A 12,788-nucleotide genomic window follows, 5' to 3' on the forward strand; every position below is an offset into this window, starting at 1 on the left:
TTTGCATTCTCCTCGCCCTCTGAAGAAATATCACAATCCCATCAAAAAGCCTGTCCCGACAGCCACACTGGATAGAACTAATTAAAGTCTTGTGATCGGCTAAAGATGCTTTTTCTTTTCCCGCTGATGCCAGGGGAGAACTCTTAGGACTGTGTGATATGGCTTAAAATTTCAATTTTCTATCATCTTACACATTCACTGGCTTTAAAAAATTTTATTTATAGATTTATATCTCAAAATAACAAAAAAAGAAACATTGTCGCGTACAGTTCACACATTCTTTCTGCTCTATTTAACCCTAACTTGAGACATGGATACGCACCCTGATGGCGAAGCATGAGCCAGAGAGGAATCTCAACTTTGGCCACAGACGCTCGACTTAAACTCGGCTACGACTTAATAAATACTTTACAAAAATAATGCAGGCTTTACAATGAAGATCTGCCTCAGAGACACACGGTTAAATTACGGGGGCGGTAAATGAATGAAAATGAAAACGTGTGCATGCTAAATAAACAATCAAGCGTACAAAAAAACCCGGATAACTGTGAATGACAAAGTTAAGGGAAACTGGGTAACACATTCCTGAGGGAGGTGTCGTTATTCTATTACCACAGGTCTCTCTGATCCGAACGAGCCTCACACGCACACAATCGACACGGGCACGATGACATTAACAGTTCTACAATGACAGTTTTCCCTTTTAAGAATATGAAGTCAGTCCTCCCTTTAGTAACCAAATCTCGAGTTACAATTGGCAACATAATTACTGACAAAATTTCATTTTCATTTATTAAAAGTGTAAAAACCAAATTAAAAAATAATCAAATAAAAAAAGACGTGATATCTCACGCCTGGTTGTGATGATGTTGAGAGAAGTTCCTTGTGAGAAAAAACGAACAAAAAAACAGGTTCTGACTCTGTTAGAATTCTTTGTGGTTCAATAAGAGCAGTATGTCTGTCCTCAGAGCCTAAAAGTTTATGTGTTAATTGACCTAAAAGAGAATTAAAAAGGGTTTCAGCGCCATTTCTGAGGTTTAGCTGGATATATGGGCAGTGTTTTTGCAGGCTAGAATTCCCTTGCCTCTTCAAACTGTTTGTAGTAGTCCTCATCCTGAGGGTTTTCTGGACACGTCTGCCCATTGTTTGGTGGCCTTGCCTGGTTGTAGCGGCTCCAGTCACCTTTGCAGATGATCCAAGGCAGGATGTCCACCTTGTAGTGAAGGTCGGCAGAGAACTCGGTGCTGATTAGATTGGGTGTGCCGGCTCCTTTGCCGCGGGTGATGAGCTTCATGTTGTCGTCGTAGCAGCAGTGCTGCGCAGCCAGCGTGGTGGATTCAAGGGTCAGCATGGAGCGGATGCAGTAACGAGCCGTGGGCTTGTAGATCTCCAGCTTCTCTTTGGGACCGCTGGCGTCTTTCCAGCGGAAATTTCTGCGCGTGGGGGCGTCGTATACGTCCGCCGTGCTGTAAGCCACCTCGGTCGGGTAAGAGCAAGGGCAGCTGGGAAGGTCGTTTGCCACCTTAGTCATGTATTTCTTCAAGAAATCACTCTTGCAGTTCATCCAGCGCTCACAGCTGTCTGTGTCTGGAAGAAATCAGGACACAATTTATAACACTTTCCAACTGCAGAGGATGAAATCAGAAGTGAGATGTTTAAAATCAAGGTGTGCTCGCTGAGTTTAGTAAGAACAGAAAGCAAAGAGGGAGTGGGCTGCTGCATGCTGCGCTCTTCCTGTCCTGTTGCACAGTAATGGAGCACAGCGCGAGCATGAGGAATGCTGAGAGTGTGCAGGAGCACTGCTGCCAGATGGAAGAAAATGCCTTTGATAGAGTAAGAACATCTGAATGAAGGATAGTGTGGAGTAACACATGAGGAGGCAAAAATCTTACCAACTCCAAAGAGCTCTGTGGCATTGAACTCATCTGTTCCAGCTAACAGGCTCACTTCAGTAGCTGCCGTCCTGAAGGCATCTTCAATACCTTCAGAGAGATGAAAGTACAGTGAAAGCTGGATCAAAAGATGAAAGACCACTAAATCAACACATGGACATACATACCATGTGTCCTTACTATGAATAATGTCTTTAGTGATGTGGGTTTTTGTCTGCTATTGATAAGATTTTACCTGGGCAGTTAGGCATGTCGCAAGTTCTGGACTCGGTGGCTGTGCAGGCATAACCGCATGACCTCGTTCTCTTCTGGTTTCCGTTTCCACAAGTGACACTGCACGCTGACCAGCTACTCCAGTCCCCCTCTCCATCCATGTAGTCTTGGATCAGAGAGAAAGAAAGAAAGATCCTCAGCCCTGTTGCAGGCCATATGCTGAACTTACATCAGTCTAGCCTGGACAGTTTTGGATACGGGCAAGTGAGGGGGTAGTGTGCTCCTCAAAGCACATACAACATATGCTCATCTATCCACATGCACGTGCTCGCTGCGCTAATGCAAAATTATTGTGTCAAAGTGCAATTTCAGCGAGCCAGTTAAAGCATTTTGGAAATTCCAACAAAGCTTCTGTGCATCCAGGAGACAATTTAAAAATCAACGTTTTCTTTGCTACCTGAGCATCCCAGGCACAGAAGCACCGGATGCCACTGAGCTGCTCTGTCTGTGATATATTCGTTTGAAAATGGGAAGTGAAATGGGAAGAAATTATTGTTTAAGTTCAATTATCATTGAGCCCATCGCCGTTATGCACATACATGGAAACAGTTACATAAGGCTCTACGACCACCTCACTCCTCTACCACCATGGCTGTACCGCACACGCGCATCTTAAAAGCCATACTCCGTTGATGAGAAGAATTAATGTGGGCATTTTGAGGTGGAAGTATTTCTGGCTTGGTTCCAACCTTCCTATAGGCCCCCCGCTGCCATCTGCCCCTCATTATGAGCTTTTTTTGTATGAATACAGGCCAGATAGGCTTCTTCTACTGCTGCCCTTTCTCCCCTTTTAAAGCATATTACAGAGCTGGGTGCCAACACTAACCAAAAATCAAGGAAAAAAATAGATAATAACCTGTGCTGAGACCACAGATGGGACGATTGAGTGGATGATCCTCACTGCCTGTCCACAATTATGCTTATAAAGTTTAAAGCCGAGACAGTAATGATGATAAAATATTCCCTTGTCCATTTGTGTGGTATGAAATGACCGACGAATGAGATCCGACCACAGCGATAAGCCAGAAACATTAAACGCGGGCTTTGGTTTTACAAAAAAACAAAAAGCATTATATCTCGGGCAGCCTAATCACTGTAGTGCAAGTGAATAAAATGAGATTTTCCACAGCACACGCATTCCTGTTCAACCATGTTGGTTTGGGCATGCTAGAACACGGGCCGGACGCATACTGCCTGACAGCGAGCGTAAATTCTTCACCGGCAGATTTATCTGTGGGGTTACTTTGGGAGAGTCTCGCGAGGACGGTGTGGCGACTTTAACGGCGCCTCTGGCCCGGCTCCTGCTCCCGAACTTTGATGTAGCGAGGCGTTTAAACCGTGTCACATAGCGAGCTCCACAACACAGAGGAATCCATCTCATAAAAGAGTGTTAAAGGCTTCAATCAAGGGCTCCCAAAGGCTTGCCTGGGATGACTGCACTTATTATGGTGACAGCTTAAATCAGCAAATCTGCAAATTACAGATTCCACGTCAGACGACGGCCATGTGTGGAGACGCCGAGGACCGGTGCTCGAATAAGACGCGGCCAAATATTGTGCAGCGTGCGTAAATTTCCCTGTAAGCACACACACACTGTAATCCTCACCATATTCCGTTTGAGCTTTGCTTCCCCTCCTGTCCCAATCTGCCGGTGGCCTGAGGAAGTTGCTGTCCTCTGTGTTGCTCCCGTAAGAGCGCTCATTCTCCTCTGTTTGATGAGTGGAGGAAGACGATGAGGAGGAAGAGGACGACGACGAAGTGTGAGGCCACCAGTTTCTCCAGTTTGGCGAAGCCCAGTTGGGCTTGGTTTCCTTTCGGAGGCCTTTCTCAGGTTCATGGCCCTCTAGTCCATCCACCACTTCAATGGTCACCTGCATCAAGAGAAGTCGACTCAAAGTCAGTAAGAATTGAAGAATTGAACTATCGATGGTGGCACTTTCTGGTACCCCGACACACAGAGTTACCCACTCCCTGTTTTCTGTCCTCACACATGTGCCTCCCAGATGAGGGGGGAACTCTACCCCTGCCCCGCAGTCACCCTCCCACCTCTCGGGCTCTCTCCACCTAAACACAAAGTTCAAAGGGCGATTCAGCCTCCTCCAGACCATGAAAGCCAGATGAATCTCAGGATCAAAGACACCCCCCCACCCGACCCCCTTTCTTCCATAGCCTCACGCCCTTGCTCAATTGGTTGCTCTGCTCTCTTCCCACATCTTGAGATGTTAATACACTTTGTTCGTGCTCAGATCTGGCAGCGATGCCCTCAGAAATGGAAAGACCCCCTTGCTAGATTAGACAGGAGAATGATTTAAACATGGCAGCGGTTACTCGACCATCTGCATCACTGAGGGACTTATGGGCAAGGGTCTGCCGCACATTTACATAAGCTGCTGTCTGTCTCCCATCACACGGGTTAGCAGTGAAGCATTGCCGGTTAGCATCTGCTTTTCAGCTGTCATTATGATCGACGTGAGACTTCACCGTGTCTCTTCAGCTTTGCTGCGAGCCAGGAAGTATGAAAAGGGACAAGGGGGGCAAAAGGAAGGAGGAAAGGCAACAGAAGGGGGTTAACGACGTGCACCAAACTATCCTCCTTCTTCCTGTTTGATCTTCCTGTCCTGTGTGCTTGAGTAGTCTTGTCTTAAGCGGCAAAAAGCGCCAAAGCATGCTGGCAGATGGGGAGACACGTGGGTTTACCTGAATGTTGGGATTCTGTCCATTGATGTCAGCTTTGGAGAGGTCGGGGAAGTTGTGCAGATCTAGGAGGAAAGCGCCGGGGCCGTCCTTGTGTACGCTGCCGCCCTGTGCCCAGGGGAGGGTTGCAGGCCGATGGGCCAGTCGGTGTTCTGGACCAGACCGTCGGTCTTGAGGGGCCAGCTGGGCTGAGGAGCTGCTTTTTGCATTTATGTTGTTCTGTTGAAGACAGAAAGGAGGGCAATGTTAATTTGTCATCACTTTAAAAAAAAATCTAATTGGTTTGGTTTGGCTGTAAAAACTAAGTAGCCCTATATGTAAGAAATCCAGGGTTTGCACACTCAGCAACATTAAGATTGATCTCTCGTGTTGACAGAGGTTCACTCAACCATGACCTCTGTCATAAATCCTGCAGACAGTGGACCACTGGGAGCCCAGAAAGAAGGAGCCACTGGAATAAACATTCTGTGTGTCTGCCTGCTTAAACCAAAATATAATCTGTCAAGAACTTGCATTCAGAGCCAATGTCACAGCCAGACTGTATATTTTTCCATTTTTAACTGACAGAGTATACTTCTGCTTTACCATAGAAATATAACGTAGACATATATAGCATGTGCTGATGGTGGCTGGGAGAAAAGAGCCATGTAGGACCTATGGTTTTCCTGCTTTGGGGCTACACAGAGAAACCTAAGCAAACATTGCAAAAATAATTACATCTGCCATCTTGTAGGCAGAAAAACATTTGGTGCACTGACAGGAGTGTTGTAAATTCATCCCAGAAGGACACTTGAGGCGTTTGTCCCCTATCAGGTATGCACAGAAGGAGCAATTGGACAGCCGTAAGCAGTCGGCAATCATCCCCGTTGTGGGGAGGCAGAAAATAAGATCAAAAAAAGCCATCAATCACGCTCCTTGTTTTCTTTTTTCACGTCCCGTTTCTTCCTGCCTAGTGTTTTTGTGGCCAGGCTGAAGCCTGAGAATATGGCAGCGGCGCTGTACGGTTGCGGTGGCCAGTCACAGACAAAGTGTCAGCTCAGCCACATTGTGGTGGGTATAAAAGCCCCCAGTGGAGCTGTTTGTGTCCAGCCAAGGTGCACTCCGGGGCAATATAGGCGCTGTAAATGGAACGGCACAGCAAGGGAGGAAGGATTATAAATGTAACTTGTATTCAAGCGAGGCGGCTGCACAGAAAGACTTCCACATCCACTGAGCACTGCGTTCCTTAGTTCAAAACCAGATGGAGATAATGTGATAATGGATTTCAAAGAATTTTAAAACGTTCAAATCCCATCTCTTAATTTGAGCGATTGCTTTAATTACAACGATTATACCGCTGGCCAGAACTTTGAGAAAGAAGAGCAGATGCATCTAAATTGTTGCTTCGAACCACACACACACAAAAAAGGTTATAACTTACATATGACGACAAGTTTTTAAGGACAATTTATGTCCACAATTGTAAAATTTGACATTCTGAAAAAGGAGATTCCAGCTAAAAACCACAGACGTCTTCACAACCAGCCAATTACGGCAGAGAGCTCAGTACTGGAAAACATCATTCCAGCAGCGTCGGCTATCGACCCTTTATGCGAACATCACAGGGCTCTCTTTGGATGTATCACAAGTACTTGGACTTTGAGATGCCCATGTGATAACCCTGCCTTTCAAGTTCCCAGTCTTCAGATTTCAGTGGCTGTAATTGAGCCCCGCTGAGGGAGGAGGAGGAGGAGGCGAGGGGGGGCAGCCCTGAATGCAACACTCACAGCTTCAGTCCACTGTGTAAATGCAAGCACACATCTGTAAACAAATTAAACAGGTGTGGTTGATCTTATCTGGGAGGCCACCTCTTTTTTTATACAAATGCTACAAAAAGTTACTTTTTTGCCGTTTCCCTACAACTCATCGTTTATGGAAACTTGTCCAAAGACTCTAAGACGATTAATCAAAGCACAAAAATGACTTTTCCCCACGTGTTTGTCTTGCAAAAGAAAGCATGGAGGTAGAAATCTTTTTTTTTTAACCATGAAAACCCAGTCGCAGTGTTTACAAAGGGATTATTCCTCAATTATGCCATCTAGTCATATCAGAATCTTATGTTGTTTCATATTATGGGTATTTACAGACTTATTATCTAGTCTTGACACAAATATGAATACTTTACAGTCAATCTTTAACGTGTTCTCCATTATGCTGGAGTCACTGCTGCTCAGTGTTGAAGCTTGCTGAGCTGCAACTCGATTGTAAACAGAGTTTGGCAGCTAATAGGCAAATATTGGTAGTTTATCAGCACTAATCCCACCTAATCTATGGCTTAAACATTAATTATATTGCAAACAAGGGGGGGAAAGCACAATATTGCACTAAAAATAAAAGCAGTCATTTACTATCAAATTGTATTCAGTAAATTTTCCACTGTATCCATGTGCAGTAAGAGCCAGCTTAAAGATAGTTTCCAGACTAGATTATTTAAAGATTGTTGCTCAAATGTCACAGAAGATGGAAGGAGAGTTTTTGCTTTGCTGTGATGGCAAATTGCATCTCTGTACATGTGGTAGACCTGCAGTAGATTAAAATCTGAGCTAGGATCACATACAGAAGTTAAAAATGTGGAATTCCCAGCCTGTAGATACTTCACTTCAACATCCCTGTTATTTACAAATCACTTGGTCTTATTGTTTCTCTCTCTGCCACCAAAGACCAAAGAAACAATTACTTTTTCTGGCCGTCCTTCCAAACAGAGTTGCAGCCATCAGCTTGACTTAATAATTCATGTTTCATTCTTTCCTTTTGCCTTTGAACAGCCGGCTTCTCGCTTTCCTTGGTGCCACGAGCAGAGATGATGGTTTTCTGACTGCTATTGAGCTAGCATGTGAACAGCATTCTGACATCATCGGTCACCAATATAAGCTGCTTTTTGTCGCTCTAGATTTCCGTGTTATGAGTTCGGCAGTGTTGAAGGACAAGTCATGAAATGTTACACCCCCAAATTATTGATTTTATGTTTTTTCCCCTACTTGCCACTCCAAGAATGTGCTTTTTTTCTACGTCTAACTTTGCTCTCATACAGTAACAGTACACAGAAAAAACTCATTTGAATGTTAAAAAAAATCAGCAGTGTTCCCGATCACTCATCTGAGATCCGCCTTGACAAAGTAAAATGCTTTAATTTAAAGATCAAAAGTGACACACAAGTCTTTGGTTCGTCTGGGGGGCCTCCCAGGATGCCCCCAACACCACCCCACCCCAAAAAAAGCCATTAATGAACACTTGCACACACAGGCCACCCCCTTTACATCCTCACAGTATCTCTTCTTCTTTTCCCGCTTCCCCCTTTTTCACTTTGTGAGGGCTGCTTAAAGGGGCATGACTCTATTTTCAATTGGGAGCAACTCAGGGGTCCTTCCCCCTGGGAAGCTGGCAGGAAATGAAGGCCGTCCACATTGTGCCAGATGCTTTTCAACACTATGCTTCTGTAGGTGGAAGAGAAAATCATCCTTTCCCTAGTCACATGGCGTACCCAAATGTTTGCTTACATGAAGAAACGGTGAAGATACAAGCCATGGAGGACCTCTTGAAAAGAAAAGCACAATTCCATAAAATCTGACTGCATGCATTTTCATTTTTTAATTTAACTAATTTCCCGCAGCCACAGAGGCCTTCCTGCTCCAGCGATCATAATAGGCCTCAGACAAAAGAGTTTTCTCTTTCCACTTCAGGTGCATGGAGCTGCATCCTGCCAATTGTTCTTCTGTGAATGGCACTTTAAATATGACACCTCGGGATGACAATACACCCCTTGGGCTGTGACAAGCACGGCTGAAAGATGACATCACGGTCTTCAGTGGAGGGTCAGTGAAGCGTATCTGCAGTTAGTCGCAGCGTTCGTGAGCAAAGAAAATTTACAAAAAAGAAACCTGAAGGCTCGTCTGGCTTCTTCGTCACAGGCCACGTTCTCCCTTGTAAATCTGGACGAATGTCAAACAGGATCCTGAAGCTGGGATATAAGTTGGCATGAATGAAGTTTATTTATTTATTTTTACTGCGATTCAACTGGAGAAACTCCCTGCTACTCCTCATCCGATCCAGCATTTGGCCATGTGACAAATATTCAATAAATTCCTGGAATATTTCCTCAGCTTTGCATGGCCTTATATCCCACACAACACGGGCTTGTTTGGCATATACGCGGGTGTCACAACGATGGCAGTGATCTGGTGAAGTAAAAATTCTTTCCATTCATTTCCCCTAAGCCCCATTAAAGCATTTACACAGGGATACCATTCCAGTAGGCATAAATACCCATTTATCACCAGGAGAAGAACAAAGTATTTCAGTAGCATGCTAAATATACATCAAAAAGCAGCTGAAGGATGCTTAACACTCTCTAAAAAAGCCTGTTGATCCCAGACCCGTCTTAACCCGCAGGTCAGGATTTGGGGCTCTGCTGGAGACTGTGCGCTTTATGCTTTATGTTAAAATGGGCAGTTAAAACCATTAAACCTGCCTTAAGTGCTGTCGTGTTGACAAATGTCTCCTCCAGTGAACTTTTGTTGGGACACCTTCTGTGGTGGACCACAAGCTTTTAGCAAAACTGTCTTTTGACCATAGTGTCTTGAGATTTCCAAACTTTACAGTCTTGCTTACACTAATAGGTGTAAAAACGCAGGATCAGATTTAAAAAGTGAAGTTTAAGGTTTGACCTGAAGCGGGTAAATGTCATGACTTTCCTGCAAACACACCCTGTGCAGGAAGTGGGCACCTTTAGGGCTTCAGCTCTGACCCCTCTGCCTTATCAAGTGTTGGCCTGGATGACAGTGATGAGCCCGTGATGACAGAGGAGTGCCTGCAGCTAGCATTTAAATCCCCGACAACAGGGAGGTGTGTCTGGTGTGGGGCACTGATCTCTGACCCTGCCTCATCTTCTACCCCTCGGCTGGCTCACCACAGATCCCCGGGGGACATCCCGTGCGTATGTCAATCTCCATTCACTCATAGGACAACCCCCCCAAGTAATGAAGGTTTGTTTTACCTGGGCTGCATACTCATATGAACATTTGATCAGAACCATCTGCGAGCGGACACCCCTCAGATTTCCCAAATTTAGTGTCAAATTTCTCTGAAGATGTCTCCTTATGGAAAAACTAAACTAAACAAAAAAACACCAACGAGGCTACTCACAGATTTCCCCCACTCACCTCTGTAAGCGCTGTGCTCTGATCCAGGCTCACAGTTACATTCCCTTGGGGAAGCGGATTGCTCCGCAGCACCGTGATGTGCAAGGTAAGGAGAAGAAGTCCCAGGAGCAAGAGCAGTTCCGCCGCCAGTCGCACCATCCTCTTGACGCGACCGCTCTTTGGAGCCCGCGGTGTGGTCGGAGCTCCGACTCCGCCTCCTCCCGGTGCAGAGACTCCAATCTCCGGATCCGCCGGGGACGAGGAGCCGCAACACCACTTCGAAGCCACTTCGGGAATCACAATTGCAAAAAAAATAAAAATAAAAAATAACAAAGAATGAAGGGAAACGGAGCGGAGGTGGGGCAGCAAAAATAGTTGAGAGAGAGCGAGAGAGAAAGAGTTTTTAGTTTGGATCCAGTGTTTTTTCTCTGCAGATGTTTGTATTGTCCTGCGTGAAGGTTGTCCCTCTCACTGAAGGTTCACAAAGTTTGATCTGAAGACAAACGCGGTGAGCCAACGCTGATGTGCCAATCAGTGCGGTGCAGCGAATCCTGCAGGGTCGATCCAGCGTGCAGCATTAACGCTTTTCTTTCTCCGAGCTCGGGAAACTTGTAGCCCCGTGTCTCCCCCACACGCTGAGCCTCATGCTTCAGTTTCCCCAACTTCCACCTCAGCCGCTTTACGCATTTCTCGTCATGTGCGCACTCCGCGTTAACCGGCGCATTCTCCGGTGAGCCCTAACTTTGGAGGGAATAAAGGAAAGTGCAGGTAAAAAGTAGCTCTTCACTTTTCAAACTTCTCGACGGAGTTGTGTCTGCTTCATAAACAGCGCGCATCCATCGCGCGGGACTGCGGGCCCCGCAGAAACGGAAGACTCGGGCTCGCGTGCGTCTCTTAACGAGTCGTAGGCCGCTGGTGGAGAGAAACCATATCACACTACCGACACACGCTGTACTTGTTGTGCGCTCTTGAGGTGGTTTTATACCAAACGCCCCCGTGCAGGCGCCCTCCCCTGGTTAACTCTTTCGTCCCTCTGAACCAGTTCTCGCAAAACTGAAATCCGGTGGAGCTTTTCACGTCCACAGCATTCCTGAGAAAGGTGAAAACTGAAACACCCAGAAAGTATATTGGTACCCTCTGCTTTCCGCTGCAGGCGATTTCCAAAAGTGCCCTCTGGTCACCTGATCAAAATATTTAAAACAGAAGTAAATTTTCTAAGTTACATTTTCTTAAAGGAGCATGTTTGATATGTGAGATTAATTAATATGACATAATTTCTTATCAAATCAGACAAGCAGGAAAAAACCCCACTATGTTTGGACAATGGAGACTTTAAGTATCCACGGTGGTCCTGGGAGGCTCAGTGGTATACGCAAGCGCCTCGCAGCGCAGAGGTAGACACCCAAAGCTGCTCTGCAGGAGGTCTGCACATGTTGGCGTGTGTGCAGCAACAGCAGCAGCAGCCACGTCTCAGATTGTGGAGAAGGTGTTGTAACATCTCACTTAAGCAGGACAAATGGTGCATAATGTGATTAGCTGTTGTGAGACTATTTATTGTCCGCTTCAAAGGACAGGCCGCTGTGTCAAATTATGCACCAAGCAGGGCCGCTCGCTGCTTTAACGTGGGTGACAGCTCTGCTTGATCCACTTGGCCCGGAAAAGACCACGCTTTCCGTGTCATCTGTCACCTGACGACGACTAACAAGATCCTATTACCTAGCGGTCATAAATGATTTGTAAGCGTCGTAACAGCTAAAATAAGCCCGGAATCATCCTGACATTGGTTTTCGTGGCACAATTTAACCCGCAGGAGAAGGACGCTTTATTTCTGTGCATGCGTAATCTGGGATCTTGGTGTAGGATAGCGATGAGTGAGAAAAATCCACAGGTCTGGTGAACTGAAGCCCTGAGTTTACCTCTACTGGTGTAGCTGCAGTCTCCTGATGCCCGTTTGCACCAGAACGCATCATGGTCATTCCAAATAAATCTAATGACCAACGTTAGGAAATAAAGAGCAGGTGCTTGAAGAGTTCAACAACTTAAATATTTAATAGAGTACCCCTGACATCATGTATAGAACCCCATGAATATCTGATGAGGCTGAGTTGGGTTTAAAACACAATAAATGCTTTCAGCCGTCTTCTGCATTATTGCCCCAACCTTGACCTTTTTCATTATTTTCCCTTATATCAGTAGTTTCCAGGCCAGCTCTACTCCAGGCTTCAGTCTTTCTTAGCCCAGGAGAAGCATAGCTGTCCAAAGCATGCAAGTTCTGTCCTGTTTCACTTCAGATCTCTCGCTCTCTTTTTTAGAATAGAAAAATCTCGGTCTAAATGGAAAACAGAGAGCGGTAAGAATGGCTTGCCTGCTTTGGACACAGTGGTGGACATCAAAGGCGTAGCAGAGGATCCCTCTTCAGAATAGCAGCTACATGCCATTCCAATAAGTGCAGTGTATTTGGATCTGCAGTTCAAAAGAGGCTGGTGCAGGCAGGCAGGCAGGTCTCTGGGGCCTTGCCACCAGTAGTCTGGCTGCACAGATGTTTTGAATGCCAGCGCAGACCATTTGCCACTTCTGCTGAAGCTGAAGGCAGTTACAAGTGACTGGAAAGAAGCTCATAAAGACTCGCGCTCCCCACCTTGCCTGGCAGTCAGTGTGTATTACTGAACTCTTGTCAGTTTGCCTCAGGAGCCTGTTTGAACTTGACATTTTTTGGAGTAGTTTTTTTTTTTAAAGTCCATATGTCAGTGAC

General features: G+C 45.8%; 1 protein-coding gene across 1 annotated transcript; it reads right to left on the reverse strand.

Moving 5' to 3' along the window:
• Positions 1-205: 205 nt before the first annotated feature.
• ism1 (isthmin 1) lies at positions 206-11,140 on the reverse strand. Its single transcript, XM_006806939.2, has 6 exons — positions 10,058-11,140; positions 4,863-5,078; positions 3,772-4,036; positions 2,128-2,271; positions 1,893-1,982; positions 206-1,587 (listed from the first exon to the last, which is right to left on the reverse strand). Exons 1-6 carry the CDS (start codon positions 10,193-10,195, stop codon positions 1,070-1,072), a joined length of 1,371 nt encoding a protein of 456 aa, XP_006807002.1. The 5' UTR covers positions 10,196-11,140; the 3' UTR covers positions 206-1,069.
• Between the last annotated feature and the right edge of the window lie 1,648 nt (positions 11,141-12,788).

This window comes from Neolamprologus brichardi, chromosome 13 (genome assembly GCF_056152115.1).
Source record: "Neolamprologus brichardi isolate AB-2024 chromosome 13, ASM5615211v1, whole genome shotgun sequence".
NCBI lineage: Eukaryota > Metazoa > Chordata > Actinopteri > Cichliformes > Cichlidae > Neolamprologus > Neolamprologus brichardi.